General features: G+C 39.8%; 1 protein-coding gene across 1 annotated transcript in view; it reads right to left on the bottom strand.

Moving 5' to 3' along the window:
• The window catches only part of LOC117426710 (contactin-2-like), a 28,975-nt gene extending 19,149 nt beyond the window's left edge, over nt 1–9,826 (bottom strand). The window contains exons 1-2 of the mRNA XM_059004071.1: nt 9,533–9,826; nt 2,254–2,369 (exon numbers count right to left, since the gene is read on the bottom strand). Of these exons, the coding sequence (XP_058860054.1) occupies nt 2,254–2,311 (58 nt within the window). The 5' untranslated portion in view covers nt 2,312–2,369; nt 9,533–9,826. The remainder of the gene's footprint in view (nt 1–2,253; nt 2,370–9,532) is intronic.
• Nucleotides 9,827–20,522: the final 10,696 nt, after the last annotated feature.

Below are 20,522 nucleotides of genomic sequence, written 5' to 3'. Positions count from 1 at the left end.
AATTGTCTTTAAATGGTATTAATCAGTGCCATCTGTAGACAGAAACTCTAAAACTATCAGTATGTGAAACTAAGTGGTTTGTGGCTTTTAATGCTAGTTTAAGGATCTGTTATAAATAATTATTTAAAGGAAGGAGGACATGATATTAGAAGGAAATTAATAATACCATGCTACCACAATGCAGTGATGCAAAACATCAGGCATAATAGCAAACATGGTAATGACTGTACCGTGGCACAAAGCATTCATCTAAATGATAATAAACTTGCAATCCTTAATAATTCTTCACATGTCACTGGTATGCTTACACATCCAGTTCTCCCAAGAACATGTAAAAACGGGTAGTTTTGAGAACATTCATTCAACAATTTAAGTGATTTGTTACTGAAATATATATCTAGAGAGATTGATAGATAGATATATACAGTATTTATATGAATGGCACTGAAAGGATCTGGTGCTTACAGTATGAAACAGGTAACCCTTGATGCTAGAAGTCTGCAGATGTGTTAAAAATAACCTCTCCAGGGACGCAACAATTAATATTACCAAGGTTTAAAAAAAACTGTATGTTACTGTACCAGTCACAGACAAAACACAATGCTGCATTCAACGCACTAGGGGCTCCTTCTGACCACAGAAGTAAACATAACCGTGGAACGCACTTTATAGTTTGCAATACAGCTAGCACATTAAATAACGTGCATCACGGGGGTGACCAGATTTCCAAAGCTAAGAACCGGGACACACACATTAAAAATAGATTTAAAACTATCCAGTGTTTTTTTTTTTTAAGCATGCTCCTTATTTTATATAGTGCTTTAGCATTAAACTAAGAAAAACAACCTGTGACTCGTGCCCAGGTTTATAGATGTTATAGCTTGATGTATTGCTATTTGTACCCTTCATTTATATCATTTTTCACATATTTATATTTTTAATTTAATATAGGAACCTAGATTCAAAATATTATTCTGGAACCATATTTTTAATATGATTGCCGAGTGTTTCTGTAACGTACGAGTGCTATCTGGCGCCCTTGGAAATTGGGACATTTTTTATGTTTTGCAGAAAAATGTTGGGACCAATAATTGGAAGTGATTGAATGGGAGGGAGGGTAACATTGGTTCTATAGCATATAGAATACTTATTATATAACATATGGAAATGATGTCACAGTAAATAGAAAATAGATCTCCCGTTTAATTATTCTTATTTAACTACATGTTATAAACTACTAGCTTGATTAGCCACAGGGTGTACAGGTAACAAGATCAGGTGTGTCTAACACTCCCAGTAAAACCAGGAATGGATCTAACTGCTCTACAACATGAGTCCGTCTTCCATCCACAGAGATGCTTCACATCATCCATACAGAATACAAAACACTCAATTCACATGATCCATATTAGAGAGTATTTTAAATACAAATTTATAGATGGATCAGTAAGAGGGTGTTAAGCAGTAATTATTTCCAAAAGGTTAATAAATAACCAGAATACTTGTACAGCGGAACCTCGTTTATCTGCACCCCATTCTACCACAACTTCAATTATCCACGGCTCCCTGTCATCTTATCTCTGAAATGCAGTACATTATTGCTAATGTAGACTTAATGCCTGTGGGACATACATAAAGACGCATGCATCAGTCTAAAACCAGCATAGTCCAAAACAGCAGCACTACAGATGCAAAGATTAATTTATTTGTATTAGCAGCAGAATTATGCAGAGTCTGTAAAACTAGTTCTCCTGAAGCATTTACTCAGTGAACCCCAGCAAACATGTTTTGCCTTGCAGAAAGAAAAGACTATGATGGACTTTCTCAAGGTTTATATAAATTCACACAAATATAGTTTACTTAGTCGTCCCCCCCCCCCCCCCAAGAAAAACTCAAAGTAAAATGTAAACTAAACTTACAAAAAAATCCTTTTCAAAATTGCTATTATAGTTTTGTCTTTTTGTGTCTCACAGCAGGGGGGTGAGTTGGGGACTTTCAGTCAAAACAAGAGTAGCACGGTCTGTGCCATCAATCTTTCATAAATCTGTCTCCTCTTTATTATTTAGTAAAAAAAACACATTCCCTTTGCCTGCTGACCTACAATAACAGCGTTAATTTTTTAATAGTTTTTCCAAATCTCCCCAGAGCCCCCCACTGTCTCCCCATCCCCCAGACACATTAGCATCACATCTTTAATTTAACAACAACTGCTCCTGGCTGGAAAAGTGAGTGAGCAAGCGACAAGGCTCTTACCAATGGCATGGTTGAGTGCCAACGACATGAGAGCGACCAGATTAGACAGACGCCCCATTCTGAATCAGAAGAGATGACCGCTCCTCCGCATGCAAACCAGTCACGCACAGGGTCAGCTGTAACAGAGAGAAAGAAAAACCTCTTTAGACTCATTATTCATTTACAAAGGTCTATTACTACGAGCAGGCAGTCTGGCGTTTAACTAAACAGCTCCAAGAAGCACTCCGACCACATCACTCCAATTACCATTCTTAATATTCCCAAGTCCAAAAAGGAAAAGGGGCTCCTCTCCTGTGCTTCGTGCAAAAATCCCATCTGCCTTCAATCTGAGCAATGAAACTGCTCTGCAGTATTTGAATACTGGTAGTGTTGTTTTCTTTTGCTAAAGTGTCATTTTTGTTAAATGGATTTCATTTGTCTGTTTCTCAGACCAAATAAACGATAGTCCGCTGTACCTGTGGATAGTACTTAATTGACTTTAACCACCGACAGAATACCCACAAGCCACTAAATTATCTACGTTATATCTTCTGTGAGCGCGTCTGACGATTTGGAGTTAAAAAGTTGGAGCCCAATCTAGCCCAAAATGTTTAAAATGGAAAGAATGAAGAAAGTAGAACAAAAAACAGGAAAGGCTTCAGCCTTGAGGGTCTTGAGCTCTGTTGGAGATCATCAGTTATGGGACGACCCATCTGAATTCTCCCAGTACAGAACCACTTACCCTCAGTTACAGAAGCTACTCTCCAAAATGCAGCTTCGCTCCTCCCAACAAACCACAACTCATTTAAAGCATTAGAACATTCAATTAACTATTCCTTTGTAATGTATATGGATTGGTGGTCATGATTTGTAAGAGTTACTGAAAAGTCTTCCTCGATTTCATTGGTACTGTACATGGCTGAGGTCCCACCAGACAACTGGCAGTTTGTTCATTTCAGTTCTAAATTGAACGGAGTTCCGACATCCACACTTGTGCTGTAGACCAAGGATGTCCACTTCCTAGAAACAGAACTGGCAATAATACTGTCCTTTATCTCAACTCTGATCTCGCTTTCCCCTGGGGCGATTTTTTGGGGTCCCATTCAAATATGACTTCCTGGCTGTACCCCTCCCCCCCATACACAAATATAGGATCCATTCTTCTCTGCTAATGCTATAAGAAACTATAATAAAAGCCAAGTGGAGACATCGCCCGAACGGTTTCCCTAGCAGATTCTTTAATTCTTCAAGTACAGTTTCAAAGGACTGTTTGAAGATGGGCACATTTAATCTCTGTTAAACCACTAAAGCCAAGCCTAAAATCTAGACCACCAAATACTGTGTTACTTCTTTATCCTGTTTCTTGAATCACCCTATATCCATTTCCATTGATCTCTTCTACAGAATGACACTCTCACCCCCCGTCTGCCATCTAGTACACTCTGTATACGTTTTATTACAGGTATTCTTTTTCTTCTTCCAGTAATTGTAAAGTAATACAGCTTCAAGAGAGAATCTCTGAAGTGAACAGTAATGGGATTTCTGTTTCAGTGGCTAAGATCCCTGTGGGTATCCCTCTGCTCAGTGTCCGGGCTAATTCACCGCTCCTGTCTGCTTGTGGTCTAGTCAATATAGTTAATATTTCATGAAATTATACACCCCATCCCCAAACGTAAAGAAAGCAATAAAGCCTGCCGCAATTTTGTCTTTTAGACCGTGATAGCCTTCTGAAAACCCCTCCCTGAGTCACTGCTGCACAGGGGGTATTGCTACAACTCTGATATAATGAAGTTTTAACACGAGAGCAGGGTTGTTAGCCCAAATGAAAGAGAGAGATTGTCAATGGGTATTGATCACTTGTAAAGACACAAATGATAAATACATAATCAATACATGCGTTTTCACATGTCACTGTAGCCATGAAAACAGGAAGATGTAAGATTTATGGATTGCATGAAGCCGAAAACCAGCCCTAGCCATACCGAAGTCTGCAGTAGCGGCTATTCTGGTAAATCCACAGAAATACAACAAAGAAATGATCTTTATTTGCTACATAGGGCAGCAGTGTGGAGTAGTGGTTAGGGCTCTGGACTCTTGACCGGAGGGTTGTGGGTTCAATCCCCACTGGGGGACACTGCTGTTGTACTCTTCAGCAAGGTACTTTACCTAGATTGCTCCAGTAAAAACCCAACTGTATAAATGGGTAATTGTATGTAAAATAATGTGATATCTGTATAATGTGAAATAATGTATAATGTGATATCTTGTAACAATTGTAAGTCGCCCTGGATAAGGGCGTCTGCTAATAAATAAATAATAATAATAATAATAATACATCACTTCAGCTGATGAGGATGGTACTAGTTTAACATGCATCTCCCAAACTGGTTTCAGGTTTCTGTCTGCATCAGTGGACAAAAGAAGTTTAAGTAAGATTTATTCCGATTTTATTGATTGAGTGTTTGAATTATGGATTCTATGAATGAAGTATATAGCAGCATTTTACCTGCTGCCTCTTAAAGTCACTCTTATAACACACTTATAACACCAAGGCATGATCTGCTGTAAAATTACTGCATTGCTGAGTTCTTTTCCATGTGCATCCCACAGCCCTACCCCCTCCACTCCATCCTTAAAGCTCCAGCTGACCCCCCCCCCCGGCTGCTTCCCCTAATAAAGAGATACAGAGCAGGGCTGTCCCAGTCAGACAATAGCTCCTGTATTGAGGACAGAGCAGCCCGTTCCGCTGAATTAAAGAGCTATTATGGTCAATCAGTTTCATCTCTTGACCTCTCGGAATCAGCGTGGAGTGTGGCCTGTCACCCTGAGGCGATCAGCTCACCACTTCAGAACTTCAAAAAAGGTTTCAAAACTCCCTTTGTGCTGTTTGAGTGTCTGCGAGTGTGCGTTTGTGAGACTCTTTTTAGTTCAAAACGAAGGTCGGTCAGGGAATATACAAAATTCAGCTTTGACCTTTCAAAGCTGAATTTCTCAAAAATAAAACTGCTAAACTAAAACTTATCGTTAGGAAATGATTCTTCTTATTGTTTGTACTATTGGTCATTGTGAACCTGTGAACCTCTTACTTTTGCCCAAGATGGTTTCTTTGAAATCTTTACTTCTCACAAGAATATCCTGTTTTATTAACACATGCCTCTTATGCTCTCTCTGTCATGATTTATATATTCGTAGATCATCTTAAAGCAAATAATGTAAATCTGTGCCATAGAGAGAGCACATATATGTTTAACACAGGTGAATATGGGTCACACATTTCAAATATACAGCTTTACAATGCATATAGTGAACCTAGAGGGTGAACTCAAAATATATGTTGTATAACTTAAACTGAATTAATCATACATTTGACACAATTATTTCATTTCATTTTTCGACTGCTTATTTGAACTCTGTGGGGTACAAAAAATTGACCTGCCAAGACTTTGAAAAAACAGATTTGAATTTTGAAGAATAGGAAACAATTATACATGCAGTGACCAAAGCGGATATGGGGTAAGTGTTTCAAGCAGGCAAATGTCTTCATAACTGCATACATACACATTCACACATAGTGTGACTGCTTGCCACCTATATGCTATACTCTCTCAATGAAAGTCAGTAACTTTGACAGCTGGCTTGTGTTTCTGTGTGTTTTTCTAAATTATTTTTTTTACTCCCTCGTTCCTTGTGTAGAAAAATAAAGTGCTGAGTGTTGTGAAGTGAGGCAGCTCAGATTGCAGGCAGTGGTGGCAGGAGCAGAGGCATGAGTAGAATTGGGTCCTTTAGCTGCATGCTTCTGGTACTGCTGCTGCAGCAAGTGCCAACCAATCCGAGAATGCTGGGGCTGCAGCGAACAGAGAAAGCACGTCCTGAGTCTCATTGAGCTTGTATGTGTCTTTGTGTGAGAGTTTGTGTGTTAGAGAGCTTGGAAAAATGCATGCAAGCAAAAGCCAGCTGAAAACGATCAGTCATTTAGTACACTAACCTCTGATTTGCACTAACAATCCTCCCTGTTAAAATAATGCCAACCAAGGGTTTAAGATCCATTTGTTTATCTCCTTAAACTAGCAATGGTATCACTGGTCCCCTTTCTTGTGCTAATGGTCTGTCACTGGTACCTTTCCTGTGGTGCAGTTGCATTTACTCCAGTGGTCTATGGACAATCAAACCATGAGCCGTACTGCACTGGGAATGCTGTATTAGAGAAACCAAGAAAGAAAGACCTGAAGATCTTCAACATGGGGTGCGAATGCTGAGGCCTATACTTCATTAAAGTATTTAAGTAACTGACCCTGTAAACTCCAGATTCAAAACAGAACCTTATGTTTGACAAATCTATTAATGAATCGATAATGTTGTGAAATGCCTTTATGTTGCCTGTGGGGCTGAGGAGCGGTTATCTATGTAGTTTAGATTTCCTGAAACAATGCAGAACCTTGACCAGCCCAACCAATCCTGGCAGATCTGAACAGTGTAGCATACTTACTGGATTGCAGCTCTTACTAATTATTGAAGGTTTTCGTTTCAGTTTCATTACTGGAAATATATTGGTTTTGCTCCGTTAATCAAGGGAAAAGCGAAAATAGATTTGCAAGAGTTCATACTGTTTGTAGTCGCTACTTATATGGGCTTGTTGCTATTCACAAAGTTTTCGCAAACCTACAGCAGTCAAGAACGACTGTGTAAAAGCTTAATTGATTTCAATCGATCAAATCAACTCTTTAAAATGTATTTAAAAAACATGTCACTTTAATCTTTGTGAATATGTCTACAGTATAGAAAAGGACTACAAAATTGAACGGTAATTAGGGTCAACATGTTGTACTTTTAAACACAGCTGTGTTATGATGCTTCTCTGATCTCACGGGACTATTTGAACAAGTAGTCGTGCTGTGGAGTTGATAGCTATCAGATAGCACGGCAGCTATTATGTGTTTACCTAGATTTTCAAAATATTTGTATTTTTAATAGACCCCAAACGGGAGCGTAGGCAGCTTTCGAAGGTGAAAATCAATAACGTTGCCTGAGCGCAGGACCGAACACAGCTGCTAGGAGCAACCCAGCCTGATCTCAGCAAAAACAAGAGCTGCTGAGCCCAGCAACTCGACAATACCCAGACCTCTTACCATATGTTGACAGTCAGGGACATACCGAGAAAGGGCTGAGAGGAGAGGGGAAGAGGGAATGCAGGGGGTGAGCACAGAGAGAGGAGAGGGGGAGAGGAGTAAAGAAAGAAGAAGGTGTGAGAAGGGAAGGAAAAAGAGGGAAAGAGAGCGGGGAGAGGGTAATGGAGGGGGAAGAAAGGACGAGGTAACAAAAGTACGTAGTAGACCATGTAAGTGGGCCATCGGTAGTTACCCTGTTATTACCTTATACTTGCATAGCTATTCATGCATTGTAATTTTAAGGGCTATAGCAAATGTGTATACAGTTTATTATTCTCATGTAAAAAGCACTCTAGAGAATGCATATAAACTCATATATTACAATACTATATATTGTATGCATAGATATATGCAACATACTGTAATGTAATTCTAAACATTCTTTGAGTAGTACTACACATCTTACCATTGGAGTTTGGTTAGTATAAAGTGCACATGTACTGCATACAAAATACGTCTCACTGTTGCCTTAAAAAAATAAAATGTTAGTATATGAGGTGCATATGTCTTCTGAATTAGTTTTGGCATTATCATGAATAATGGATACTTAAATTCAATAGGATATAATAACGTACTGTAATTACATTTTAATTCCCAACTCTGATTTCAAAGTCCCATGTAAGTTCTGACAGTTTTATTTTTTGTGCTGATGACTTCTGTAATCCGTATTCAGTAAGGATTTTTTATTTTTTTTTTAACTTTACAGCTTTAATTAAAAACGAGTGGTTATTTAAGGGATATTCCTGGCAGGATTGTGGCTCCAGATCTCATCTCTCTTAATCAACTCCTCATAATGAGATGTGTACTTAGCCCTGAACCAGCAGCATGGATTGAATGCACTCGAGCAAAGAGGCTGACCTGCCTCTTCTGCTCTTCTTCTCCTGTTTCTGGTTTCATCAGCAGTCTGCTGTCCAGACGTCCCACAAGTACAGTGACAACCAAAAGTTTTGCATTTGCTTCCAATGCAAAACGATAGTGTGGGATATCAGTTCTTCATCGCCCCCTAAAAAGTGTGCTTCTGCCCTGCGAACTGCCAAGAAAGGTATTGCATTGAAGCACCGCATACACCACATACATACGGCAAGGGTGACTGAATATGCTTTCACTGGATCTCAAATACAAACCTGCTCTAGGGGTGGAGTTCAGATCTCCGAATCTCCGAAACTCCGAAACTCCAAAACTCGCCCCGTCTTAAGTTTATATAGACTGAGATTTATACCGTGACCTTCTGAATCAACCACATCAGCTCAGCAGCAGTGCTACAGACTTTTCCATTTTCTAATTACAGAGAGAGAAACCTGGCTACTCCGATTATTAAATTAATGAGATATAATCCAAGGTACTTTAAAGCTACAGGACCATTGCCAAGAGAAAGCATACCAATGAGCATCACCACTGCGCTGGGTATTTTACATTATCAGTGAAGTATGCTGCAAAACCCAGACATTATCCTAAACTGCAGTGCATCTGTGATTATGCCTGCAGTGCTAGCCTGCCTATCTACCTGCCTGCCTGCCCAGGGAGCTGATTAGTGGTACAGAAAACCGCAGGTGTTAATGCATTTGCCTTTCACCTCTGGAGGCTGGATGAGATCAGTAGAGATGAGATGAGATCAGTGGATGAGATCAGCGAGATGAATTCAGTAGTTTTAACTCAGGAGACAGTAGCGATCTGCGTCATAAAACAAACGTCACACAGTGACACCTTTGTAGGCACAGTAGGCAGGCAGTTTTAAAATCAGAGGCCACTGTTTCCTCACCCCCAAAAAGAAAGGGTGGTCCTTCAGAGCAGGCTTAAGCCATGCTCGCCCCCAATTGCAACTATTCTGTCTTTCTGACTCAGAGTGGCTGGTAAACCAGCTATTTCATCAGCAACTGAAAGCTGTCACAATAAAGAAAAGAAACAGAACAGCCACCGATTATAACACAGCAGCCAAAAAACTGCCACCAAAAAGGCCGGCTTCAGCCCACACTGTGCCAGCAGCACATCCCTTCACAAACCTCAATTAATTTAACACCCAACGAGCACTAATTACAGGAGCTGGGACGCTGGAAGCATCAGATTCTGGATAAGAAACATTGCAGCATGAGCCCTGACCTTAATGGAAGCCAATTAAAGAGACACTAGCTTGTTACCTTGCAATCAGAGAGAGGGAGTGGTGTCAGCTGGGTGCTGCAGACTTGAGAGCGGCAGTGAGGTTCTTGAAGTGTCCCGGTGGTTGTGGTGTTGGGCGATCAGCTGGGGTCTTTCCTTTTTCTTCTTTACTGTTCTGCAGCTCCAACCCCCCCCATGCTCTGCTCAGCTCTGCATCTGATTCTGCTTCTGCTTTAGACTCTCTCTCTCTCTCTCCCACTCTCTCTCTCCCTCTCTCTCTCTCTCCTCTTCTTGGAGAGTGTGTGATGATTCAGTGAGTCTGCAGCTCTGTCGCATTAGGATGTGCTCCTCCCTTTACAACAGCCCACGCTCTCTCTCTCTCTCTCTCTCTCTCTCTCTCTCTCTCTCTCTCTCTCTCTCTCTCTCTCTCTCTCTCTCCCTCCCAGACTACTAGTCCAAAAAAGCATATTTCTTTCTCTCTCTTTAAGTCCTGCATTATTTCTGTATCCCTTTATAAGAGCTTTGATGCAATGATGTTATGCTGCTATTTTGCCACTTGGGGCTGTTTGAAGCTGTTTCAGCAACCCCCCCCCCCCCCCCCCCAAAATACCATTTCGAAAGCTTTTACTTCATTAGACCCAGCCAGCAGTCACTTAACAAGGGATGTTCATCATATCTCATCAGAGAACTGAAAAGTCTTAATAGTGAGCTAGTCTGGTCTGTCAATTACTGTTCTGAACGATTGCTTCCATTTAAATGATTAAACCAGTGCGCACACAAGCATAGTGTACTCCAGAACAGTTTATCAGATACTGCATGCCCCAATGCCATCCTCAGATTGGCTATAGGAGTCTATAAAGTTCATAGATGACAGGTGAACATTCAAGACAGTGTTCCCCAGGTAAAGTGTGGCAAGCAGGCGGACGGGTCCATTAAAATCCATATTTTAGCAATTCATTTGAGTGTGCCAACAGCCATGTGGGGAATGTGGTCATTCTCTAATTAGGTCATTGAGTGCTAATTGGGTAAGGATTTGGAGCAAAATGTCGGGACACCGGGACCTTTGATGGAAAACTGGGATGTCTGGTCCCCCTTATTTTGTTCCTGTATTGTTTATATTTTGTGTTAATAAACAGCGCTTGAATTGCAGCTTTCCAGCCTCTGAGTCTCTTTCCTGTCAGTAACACTTACAGCTTGGGCCGTGACACTAACCTGTTACAGCCTCCGATCTGTATTATTAATTTAAACAGAGGTTGTATTTTAAAACATTCAAGGACCCCTGTGTGAATTCCCACACACTCTTATTATTTATTTCTTAGCAGACACCCTTATCCAGGGCAACTTACAATTGTTACAAGATAACACATTATTTTTACATACAATTACCCATTTATACAGTTGGGTTTTTACTGGAGCAATCTAGGTAAAGTACCTTGCTCAAGGGTAGAGCAGCAGTGTCGCCCACCTGGGATTGAACCCACGACCCTCTGGTCAAGAGTCCAGAGCCCTAACCACTACTCCCCACTGCTGCCCATTTGGCACTCTTTCCCCAAGCCAGACCCAATACTACTCTGTTTTTAGGAGATCAGGCAGCTGTCAGTAAGATATCAGTAGATGGGAGTTTATTGATCAGCTAAGCCACAGTAACCTGACCCCTCTTCCGCTAGAAACCTTCTGTTCGTGTAATGCCCAGGTCCGAGGTTCAGCACCTCAGTAATGCACACTGAAATGTCGAGGATCAATCAGGTAGATCCTGCTGAGGAGGGTATTAATGCTATTACAAAATGACTTTAATTTGTAATGTGCATGTTGTACTAGATCCCATTATGCTGCCCCCAAGACAGGCCTTTGTAGATAAAGGTACCTAATGATAGTATCTCTGTTGCACTTTGACTGAAACCACTTACATTGACTCAAATCACTCCTTGGGGAACCATACCTGTTTTGGAGACAATTCACATGACTTAGAACCAAGGGAAAAGAGGGAAGAATATATATTTTTTAATCTGTGTAAAATGTCTTGTTGGTGGGGTTGTAGTATTTTGAAACACAATCATACAATTATTTGGCAAATGTTTCGACTTGAAGTCTTTATCATGTTTCAGTCAATGATTGTGACTTTGCAGTATTTCAGTATAGCGTCTTCCACCTGTGACACAGTGTTATTGTCTCTGTTAGATTACATTGGAAATTGAGTAACACTTTACATGAATTGTCTCTAATTGCACTGTAGTTACTCTGCAGTAACACAATGCAAACACATTTGGTCATGCAGTAACAATGCAACAACATGTCTGCAAAATAAAAAGTTCCTTGCATCCTTTGTAACTGCATGCTTTTCAACAAGCGCTTGTGCATTTGCTTAGTAACCATTAGATGTATTTGCTCTGTAACCACATGTGCAATTACCATGTAATTACAGTGTAATTATATAGGCACTAATTGAAAGTGTTATATGAATGTGTAGTTAACATGCAAGGCTATTGGTTATCTACCAATAAAACTGAATAAACGTGTCACAGAAATGAAGTACAAGCTAACATTAACAGGTACTACTGTTACAGTTTTATGTGTTTTCGAGGTTCGGAAATGTAATTTCCTTCGGGCATCCTGTCAATTAACTGTATGGCAATGCGCTTCCTGAGGCTTGGCGTCTGCTGTTTGAAACCACAGACAGCACTGCCCCCCTGCCACAGAACCACAGAACAAATGCCCCTTTCGAATTAGCCGCGTGCCCGTGCATTAGCATTTAAATGAGAAGTGTTTCTGGGGGGCTGTTGTCACAGAGCCCAGTCCTTCTGCACTGTATCAGGCTCCAGTCCTGCTGAATGATGGACGAGGGCTGAGTTCAGCAGCAGAGCTTGATTGGAGCGGGTACAGCCCAGGACAATATCACCCTGAGTGGAGTCACACTTGTAGGCTGTCAGCACTGATCACTCCGAAGAATCAATATAGGTGGAAATTATTCATCTTAAATGTCAAAGAATAAAGGAGTCAAACAGCCCGGCCTAAAATACTCCATTCTCAGCTCTTTTGAACTGTCATTACCCAACACCTTAATAATAACACTATGTAACACAATTTTTGTTCCTGGGTAGTAAGTGTTATTTCCTAATTGCTTATGCCTCAAAAGTATAGAAAATGGCTATTATTCCCCACAAACTTTGCTTTTGTGACCAGGACAGTAATATTTTGAAATTTACCTATTTCCAATGAGAAAACGGGCAAATTTGTGTCTTTTCGTTCACATAAAGTCAGAAAAAAACAACATATGAATCCAAATTAACATGTATTTATACTAAAGTAATACAAAAATGACTACAAAAGATTTAGAAGTGAGTAGTTTTTCAAGATTTACGATTATACTGTAAATCACTTTCACGAATCAGCCCCCAAATGTAGTCTCCCATCATGTTTTCGTTATACTGTCCTTCATTGACAGCTCATCCAGGAGCCTCAAAGCCGTGCTGCTCCATAATGGTAACAAGTACCCGTCTCTTCCCCTGGCTCACTCGGTGCACCTCAAAGAGGATTACAACAGCATCAAGACCTTGCTGGACGCCTTGAAGTATGATGAGTACGGCTGGGACCCCCGGAAGGTGCTGATGCCACCACTCCACATCAAATTGGGCCTTATGAAACAATTTGTCAGAGCTCTAGATAAGGAGTCGGCAGCCTTCAAGTACCTTCAAGACTTCTTCCCTAAGCATGTCTGAGGCAAAGGTCAAAGCCGGTGTCTTCGTCGGACCACAGATAAAGAAGATCCTGGAGTGCAATGAATTCCCCAAGAAGCTCACTAGTAAGGAGAAAGCGGCTTGGAACAGCTTTGTCGCAGTGGTTCGGGGCTTCCTGGGCAATCACAAGGCCGAAAACTATGTGGAGCTGGATGAGACTCTGGTGAAGAACTACGGCACAATGGGCTGTAGGATGTCCCTCAAAGTCCATATCCTTGATGCTCATCTTGATAAATTCAAGGAGAACATGGGAGCGTACTCGGAGGAGCAAGGCGAGCGCTTCCACCAGGATATACTGGACTTTGAACGCCGCTACCAAGGACAGTATAACGAGAACATGATGGGAGACTACATTTGGGGGCTGATTCGTGAAAGTGATTTACAGTATAATCGTAAATGTCGAAAAACTACTCACTTCTAAATCTTTTGTAGTCATTTTTGTATTATACTTTAGTATAAATACATGTTAATTTGGATTCATATGTTGTTTTTTCTGACTATGTGAACGAAAAGACACAAATTTGCCCGTTTTCTCATCAGAAATAGGTAAATTTCAAAATATCACTGTCCTGGTCACAAAAGCAAAGTTTGTGGGGAATAATAGCCATTTTCTATACTTTTGAGGCATAAGCAATTAGGAAATAACACTTACTACCCAGGAACAAAAAAAAAAAAAAAAAAATTGTTACACGGTGTAATGAGCACTATGCTAAACACTCCATTCTCAGCTCTCTAGCACTGTCATTACCCAGCACCTTCATAATAAGAGCCAGTCTTAACAGTCTCTAGCACTGTATATCCCTAGTGCCTAATTATGAGATGGAAACCTATGCATTAATAATAATAATAATAATAATAATAATAATAATAATAATAATAATAATAATAATAATAATAATAATAATAATAATAATAGAAAATGATGATTACAAACACAAGACAGCAACGTCTGCAACTGTTTGCAAGGTTAGCAGTTTTTACACCTCCTGGCTGTTCTTGGATATGTGGATTCCGGACTCCATCTGCCTTGGGCAGAGGGTGCATGCTGGGATACAGCTGGGGGCATGCTGGGAAGGAAAAAGCAACCTGTCTGTGTGGTTGCCTGCATGCCACCCTCTCAACACAGTCTGTGAGCAGCTGGGTAACCCCTTCCCCGACACCAGGAACACATCCCGAATACCGAAGCCATGGACAGCACTCATGTAGGTTTAATATAACCTTTAATATAACGTATTTTCTAAGATTCACGTTTTAAACTACCACATGGTATGGTAATAAATTGGAGTTTGGGCTGGTGGGTAATACTGAAACCACTCACCTGAGTTCCTTCCCCCTATTTAGGGTAGATTGTTAATCCCGCTGAGATAGCTCCCATTACACCCCTGCCCCACTGGGATAAGCTACAGGGGTGGAAGGGTTATTACATGTTTACTGACTGGGATTTGAGATTGCTCTGGGGCAGCTTGAAAGAGCTCGAACGGGAGACTTGTGACATGAGGGTCCATTAGGCACTGTGTAATTAAGTGATGATGATAGTCAGTGCAGCTGTTCTGTAAAACACATTAATCTGATCCCTTGGAGCGAGAGGGAGAGACACACTGACTCATTAACCGTTTCCACAGCCAGACATCAGAGGGAATCAGAGACCCTCCATAGAATCAAATACATTAACAAACGTTATGGGAAATTATAAATGTTGTGGTGGAGCATTATTTTAAATCAATAAATAGAGAAGGAGGAGGAGACGAAGAAGAAGAAGAAGAAGAAGAAGAAGAAGAAGAAGAAGAAGAAGAAGAAGAAGTAGAAGAAGAAGAAGAAGAAGAAGAAGAAGAAGAAGAAGAAGAAGAACACAATGGTGTCAGTGTGAACTGCACTGAGTAGCACTACACAGCCCTTACACAAAGGAGCTGATAGGCGTGATGACCAGATCGTGATCCCGTATGAAAATGTGACCTTGTTCTCTCAAACACTAGCACTATGGGGAAAGCAAGTCCTCTTGTGCAACCAAGCGGGAGCAATATAGCAACAAGGTTTATATATTATATTTAACCTTTAATTAACTAGTAAAGTCCCGTTGAGAATAAAATTGCTTTTTCAAGGGAGACCTGGTCAAGAAGGTATCATATAATACAAAATAAACACATGCACATTCAAATGAGCACAATAAATACAAAAGTTAATTTACAAGAATCAATTTGGGAGCACCGGACAAAACAAAGACATGTCTCAGCTACATAGATGTCAATTTGTACTCCTTTAATTAAAGGCATCAAGGCAGTAAGTTGCAGTTCTTCCTGAAGTTTATTCCAAGACAATAGAACTGGAACACTTTTTTTTTCCCCGAATTCCATACTAACCCTAGAAACTGAAAAACCTAGAATAGTCTGAGATCTAAATTTATAAGTACTAGCAGAGATAATTAACAACGTATTAAGATAATTTGAAGTTTTGCCAAGGATAGCCTTCTAAACAATTATATACCAGTGGTTCAATTTAAAGATAAAGAAGTCAGACCAGCCAATCTATAGAAATCACTATGATGAACAGAATAACCCAGGTTGATTCTGAACCTCAAAGCAGAATGGTACAAAGGATCCAGTTTTCTTAAGACCGTGGTCGTAGATAAATAATGTCACCATAGTCAATCAGAGGCAAAAATTTCCGCAAGAGCAGTTGTTTTCTAGTTTGTTCTAAAAAACAGGAGTTTAGGAGAACGAGTTTAGGTCTTTAAATGTCACCTTGCTTTATAATGCTCAATCAAGGTGAAACTATGTGAAACAAGTAGACAGATGTCAGTGTCTTTAAATTAGTTTGTCTTTAAATTTTCTATCTTTCAGCCTTACCACAGCCTCTGGGTCTGTCACCTTTATAGTCTTCAAATATTCATGATCCTAAATCTAGCTGGTCTTCCATGAATATTATATTTACATTGCAGTGCTGTCTCTGAAACAGAAAGTGCAATGGAGCTCAGCACTGCTAAGGCCTGTACTGTGGCTCCGCCCCCTTTATAGATAGCCGACCTTTCCCTGGAATGAATTGTCAGACCATCCAGTCCGGGGCACACTGTTCCCTTTACACAGCGCCCTCACAGGTCGGGAAGGAGATTTATAACCAAGACTCTTTGTCTGTCACAGGGCTCTTTTTAAACATTGTCATTTTTTTTTTATTGGAATTGTACAGTATGTGCGAGATTATCAGAGCTCTTTACTCCAAATCATAATTAGTACTATTTTCTCAGGAAGGAAAGATGCACCCGATACAACCAGTAAGAAACAACTCGGGACATTCAATTTAGCGGATTGGAAATCATATGGAAATGTTTCTTATTTGTTTTTTGATTCTTGAAATTCGTGTTTTTGTGCTAATCCATTACAAAAGGTTACCACAGTAAAAACAGAGTTAATAAAACACAGTGAAGCATAGGTCAGCATAGGTCAGCATAGTAAAGAATAGCAAGGTGTGGTAAAGCATATTAATAAACACGGCAAACCAGGGTAAACTATGGTAAATGCATAGTATAACCATGGGGAAAGCATGGGCAAAATATTGTGCACAAACATTGTGCTAAATCTGTATAAGGGATGATGGTTTGGAGTAAATATATTGGAGAATCCAGTTCGAAATGTCATGCTTCAGTAGCAATAGTCAGGGCAGGAATTGATCACTTGGAGTTTTTTAATATGCTTTCACCATGTTCACATTTCCACAGCATGCCTGCATTCATGTAGTAAATATCATGGGTATTGTGCCTTTGGTAAGACCTTCACTGACTGTGTCTGGATCACGAAGCCTGCCCTAGCAGTCTAAATCAATACTGAAGCAGCCCTCCAGTCAGTGGTATAGTCCTATATCTAAAGGTACCACTAAAATATACATGTTCTTCTACAAGAATTACTATACAAATTCACATTTACTTGTATACTTCTAGAAACACATCTAATTTCTATTTCCACAAAGTCTCTATCTTGTCAGAATGCTTTACTTTATTTGCGTGTCTGTGTGTCTGTGCCTTCGTTTGGGTTTGATTCCACAGTCGTAGTCGATGCGCTATTGTTGTAGTCTTCATCTGCATTTTTAGCCTTCTTAGAGAAGTAGTTCATAATAGAAGTCATTCCTAACACTCTAAGAGGACTGCTGACTGAATCACACAGTTGGGCGGAAGTGTGTCATGTGACTTAAGAAGTGTGTCATGTGACTTGGATAACTATCATGCGAGTTCTGGCTACACCACTGTGCTCAGCACCTTCATGTTGTGTGTACAGTACATGGGAGTGAAGAGTGTGAAGCAGTCATGGGACCAAACTTTCTGAAGGACTGCTTTATAAACATTTGTGTAGGTTAAAGAGTGGTGGGAAAAGAAAAACGAGAATAAACCCTTTCTAAAAAACGCATCATGAACTGAAAGTTTGAGTAATGAAAATGGGTTATAATTACAGTCCGTATATCAAAACTGTCTACATGTTTGTGAACAGAGTCCTCTATCTGAACATAAACCATATAAAGGAAAAGCAAAGCAGGAAATCTTTGCTGTTAAATATATAATCGCTAGTAGAGTCCTGTGTTATTGATTTACAGTGTGGTAACCCACTTTCTAAGAGCATTGAAACCTGATTAGGGACAAATAAAAAGTGCATTCCAATTTTAATGATGTCAAAAGAAAAAATAAGCCTCATGCATAGCAAATGTAGAGTTGTTTTAAAAGCACAGGAACCGGAATGGACAGAAATAATAAAAGCTTTCAGCTTGCTTGTTTATGATATTAACTGACAAAACATTTCCGGAGTCCTAGTCTAGCAAACCGACTGCAGAATGACCTCAACTGGCAGCCAAAATCTATCTTAGGGGGTACAAGTTTTCTTACTCATGTATCATTTATTATTTGTTTATTTAGCAGACGCCTTTATCCAAGGCGACTTACAGAGACTAGGGTGTGTAAACTATGCATCAGCTGCAGAGTCACTTACAATTACGTCTCACCCAAAAGACGGAGTACAAGGAGGTTAAGTGACTTGCTCAGGGTCACACAATGAGTCAGTGGCTGAGGTGGGGATTTGAATCGGGGACCTCCTGGTAACAAGCCCTTTTCTTTAACCATTGGACCACACAGCCTCATGTTATGTTATTTGGTTTCCAGTTTTTATATTGTTTCTGTTTTTCATTGCATCCTTTCAACATTTCTAGTTATTTCTGTATGTATAATCTTGACATTTTCTGTTGATTGATTAATCTTCTGATCTACGCGATCGATTAATCACACCTGTTTGCTAGTGATATGTAATTGCATTGAAAGACAATTACAAGTAATCAATTTTAGTGATGTAATCTGACATTTTCTTTTGAGCTGTACTGCCCGTTTGCGTTTCCTTCAGCCAAATGCCATGTCTAAAAAAAGATGTAAAATACATAAAGAGCTATATATTAGTGTAAATTACCAGCTGCACTACAACCTAGAATACTGTATTTAACTGATCAGTTTTTGGTATTACGTAAGCATTCAAATTTCAGACTAACAAAGGTAACGTCGAGTGCTATTTTATTTAGGTTAGCTGAAGATATCTGTCATTTATTGAGTGCTATTTTATTTTAGTTAGCTGAAGAAAAAGTAGAATTTAGCTGTTGATTTCAGATCGTGTTTGAAAGAAATACGTTGAATAAAAAGAAAAATCAGTTTACTTGCAACTAAGATGATATGATACACTTGTAGTACTGCTGTCATTCTGAGATATTGTGAAATATTGGGTACACCTTCCAGTTGCCCTTTTGTCAAGGTCTTCAGAGGTACCCCCTGCCATTTTTCAAGATTTGTTTTTCGTGCACCATTTTCTGATACCACACTCAGGTAGACAAGATTAATCGATCAACTATTTTTTAATCAATCAAAGCCCACAGGTGTGGTTAAACGATTCACCATCTGTGGGATCAGTCAGTGCTATGGGACAAATGCTGCTCCGAAACAAAGGGACTGTGAGTTTATCTTCAAACTAGGAACTGTGGAACCTCTTGGAATGAACATTCTTTTCTGACATAATCATGACATCATCCACAGAATTCTTGAAAAATAACATGTTTACTGAACTTGTGTACACCCCCCTCCAAGAAAAACACCATAAATATAAGAAATGAATCAATGTGTATTGAACCTTGTGCAGTCTTTCCTCTTGAGCTAAAGGCACAGCTACAGCAGATATTCTTACAAATCAAGGTGTATCTTCACACACAGGGGAAGCATGGCACCACTGAGATCACCCAATAAAAACAGCTTTACTCCAGCTATCACAGCTATCAAGCAGTGAGCAGTTTCCTTGTTTAAATAACTGTAGATTTCAGCTGGTGTTCCTGGAGATTTCCAGGATTTCAGTTGTTGGAAGGAGCACTAAGTGTCCTTTGTTTGGAGCAAAAGGGAAACTTGTACCCAAATCTGTCATTTAAACCAGCGATTCTATTTGATCCCCTGGCTCCCAGTCCTCAGCTCTAACTGTTATGCCTCACTGCTTTCAACAATCCTTTGTTTAAATTAAAATCTCTAGTTCTTTACCTGAAAATCAAAAGTGTGATTATCAACAAAGAAAACAAATGAAAGAATGTCCAACCCCAATGGGTGTAGTTCGAAGCGCTATATAACTATTTCTTTTATTTATTTTTTGTATTATTTTATTAGAATTAACACAAAATAAAAAATACAAAATGAGATTAAACCCAAAGGTTGTGCAGTTATGTTACACATTTTTTTGTACAAAATACAAGCCTGGGTAAATGCAGTTGTGGTTATTATTATCATTAATATTATTGTTATTACTTTTTACACAAGAAACACACGATTTCTTCAAGATGTTCCTGGTTTATTTAAAAAAAACAAACCAAAAAAAACACACACAAGTTTGAAAATAATGGAAGAAAAAAAAAGCAGGTTTAAAATGGCCAGCAAGGGAAGGAGAATAAAAGACAGAAACAGACAGGTGAACTACACTAGCAGCTCCCTAAACGCTGCAAACATAAATACTGGACCAGCAAAAACCATCCTCACTGCTTGACAGATAGCACACTTCAAGACTAGACCAGTGTCTTCTTGATCCGTCCTGCTCTGCAGAAATAAACAGTAATGAACAGCGGCTGGCTCAAAGTGGAGTCTGGCATACTAAACATCTGATGTACACACCAGTCATGCAAAATCTACCCACTGCTGAAGCGAGGTTTCTGTGATTGAAGCCCTGCACAGCATGTAAATGATGTCCACTTGAAAACGAAAGTGCATAAGCACCTTGCAAGCTTTGCTGTCCATTTCGAACCCTGCTGTGAA

This window comes from Acipenser ruthenus, chromosome 29 (assembly GCF_902713425.1).
Source record: "Acipenser ruthenus chromosome 29, fAciRut3.2 maternal haplotype, whole genome shotgun sequence".
NCBI lineage: Eukaryota > Metazoa > Chordata > Actinopteri > Acipenseriformes > Acipenseridae > Acipenser > Acipenser ruthenus.
The sequence above is the reverse complement of the archived record's forward strand: the minus strand, read 5'-3'. Positions and strand labels throughout refer to the sequence as shown.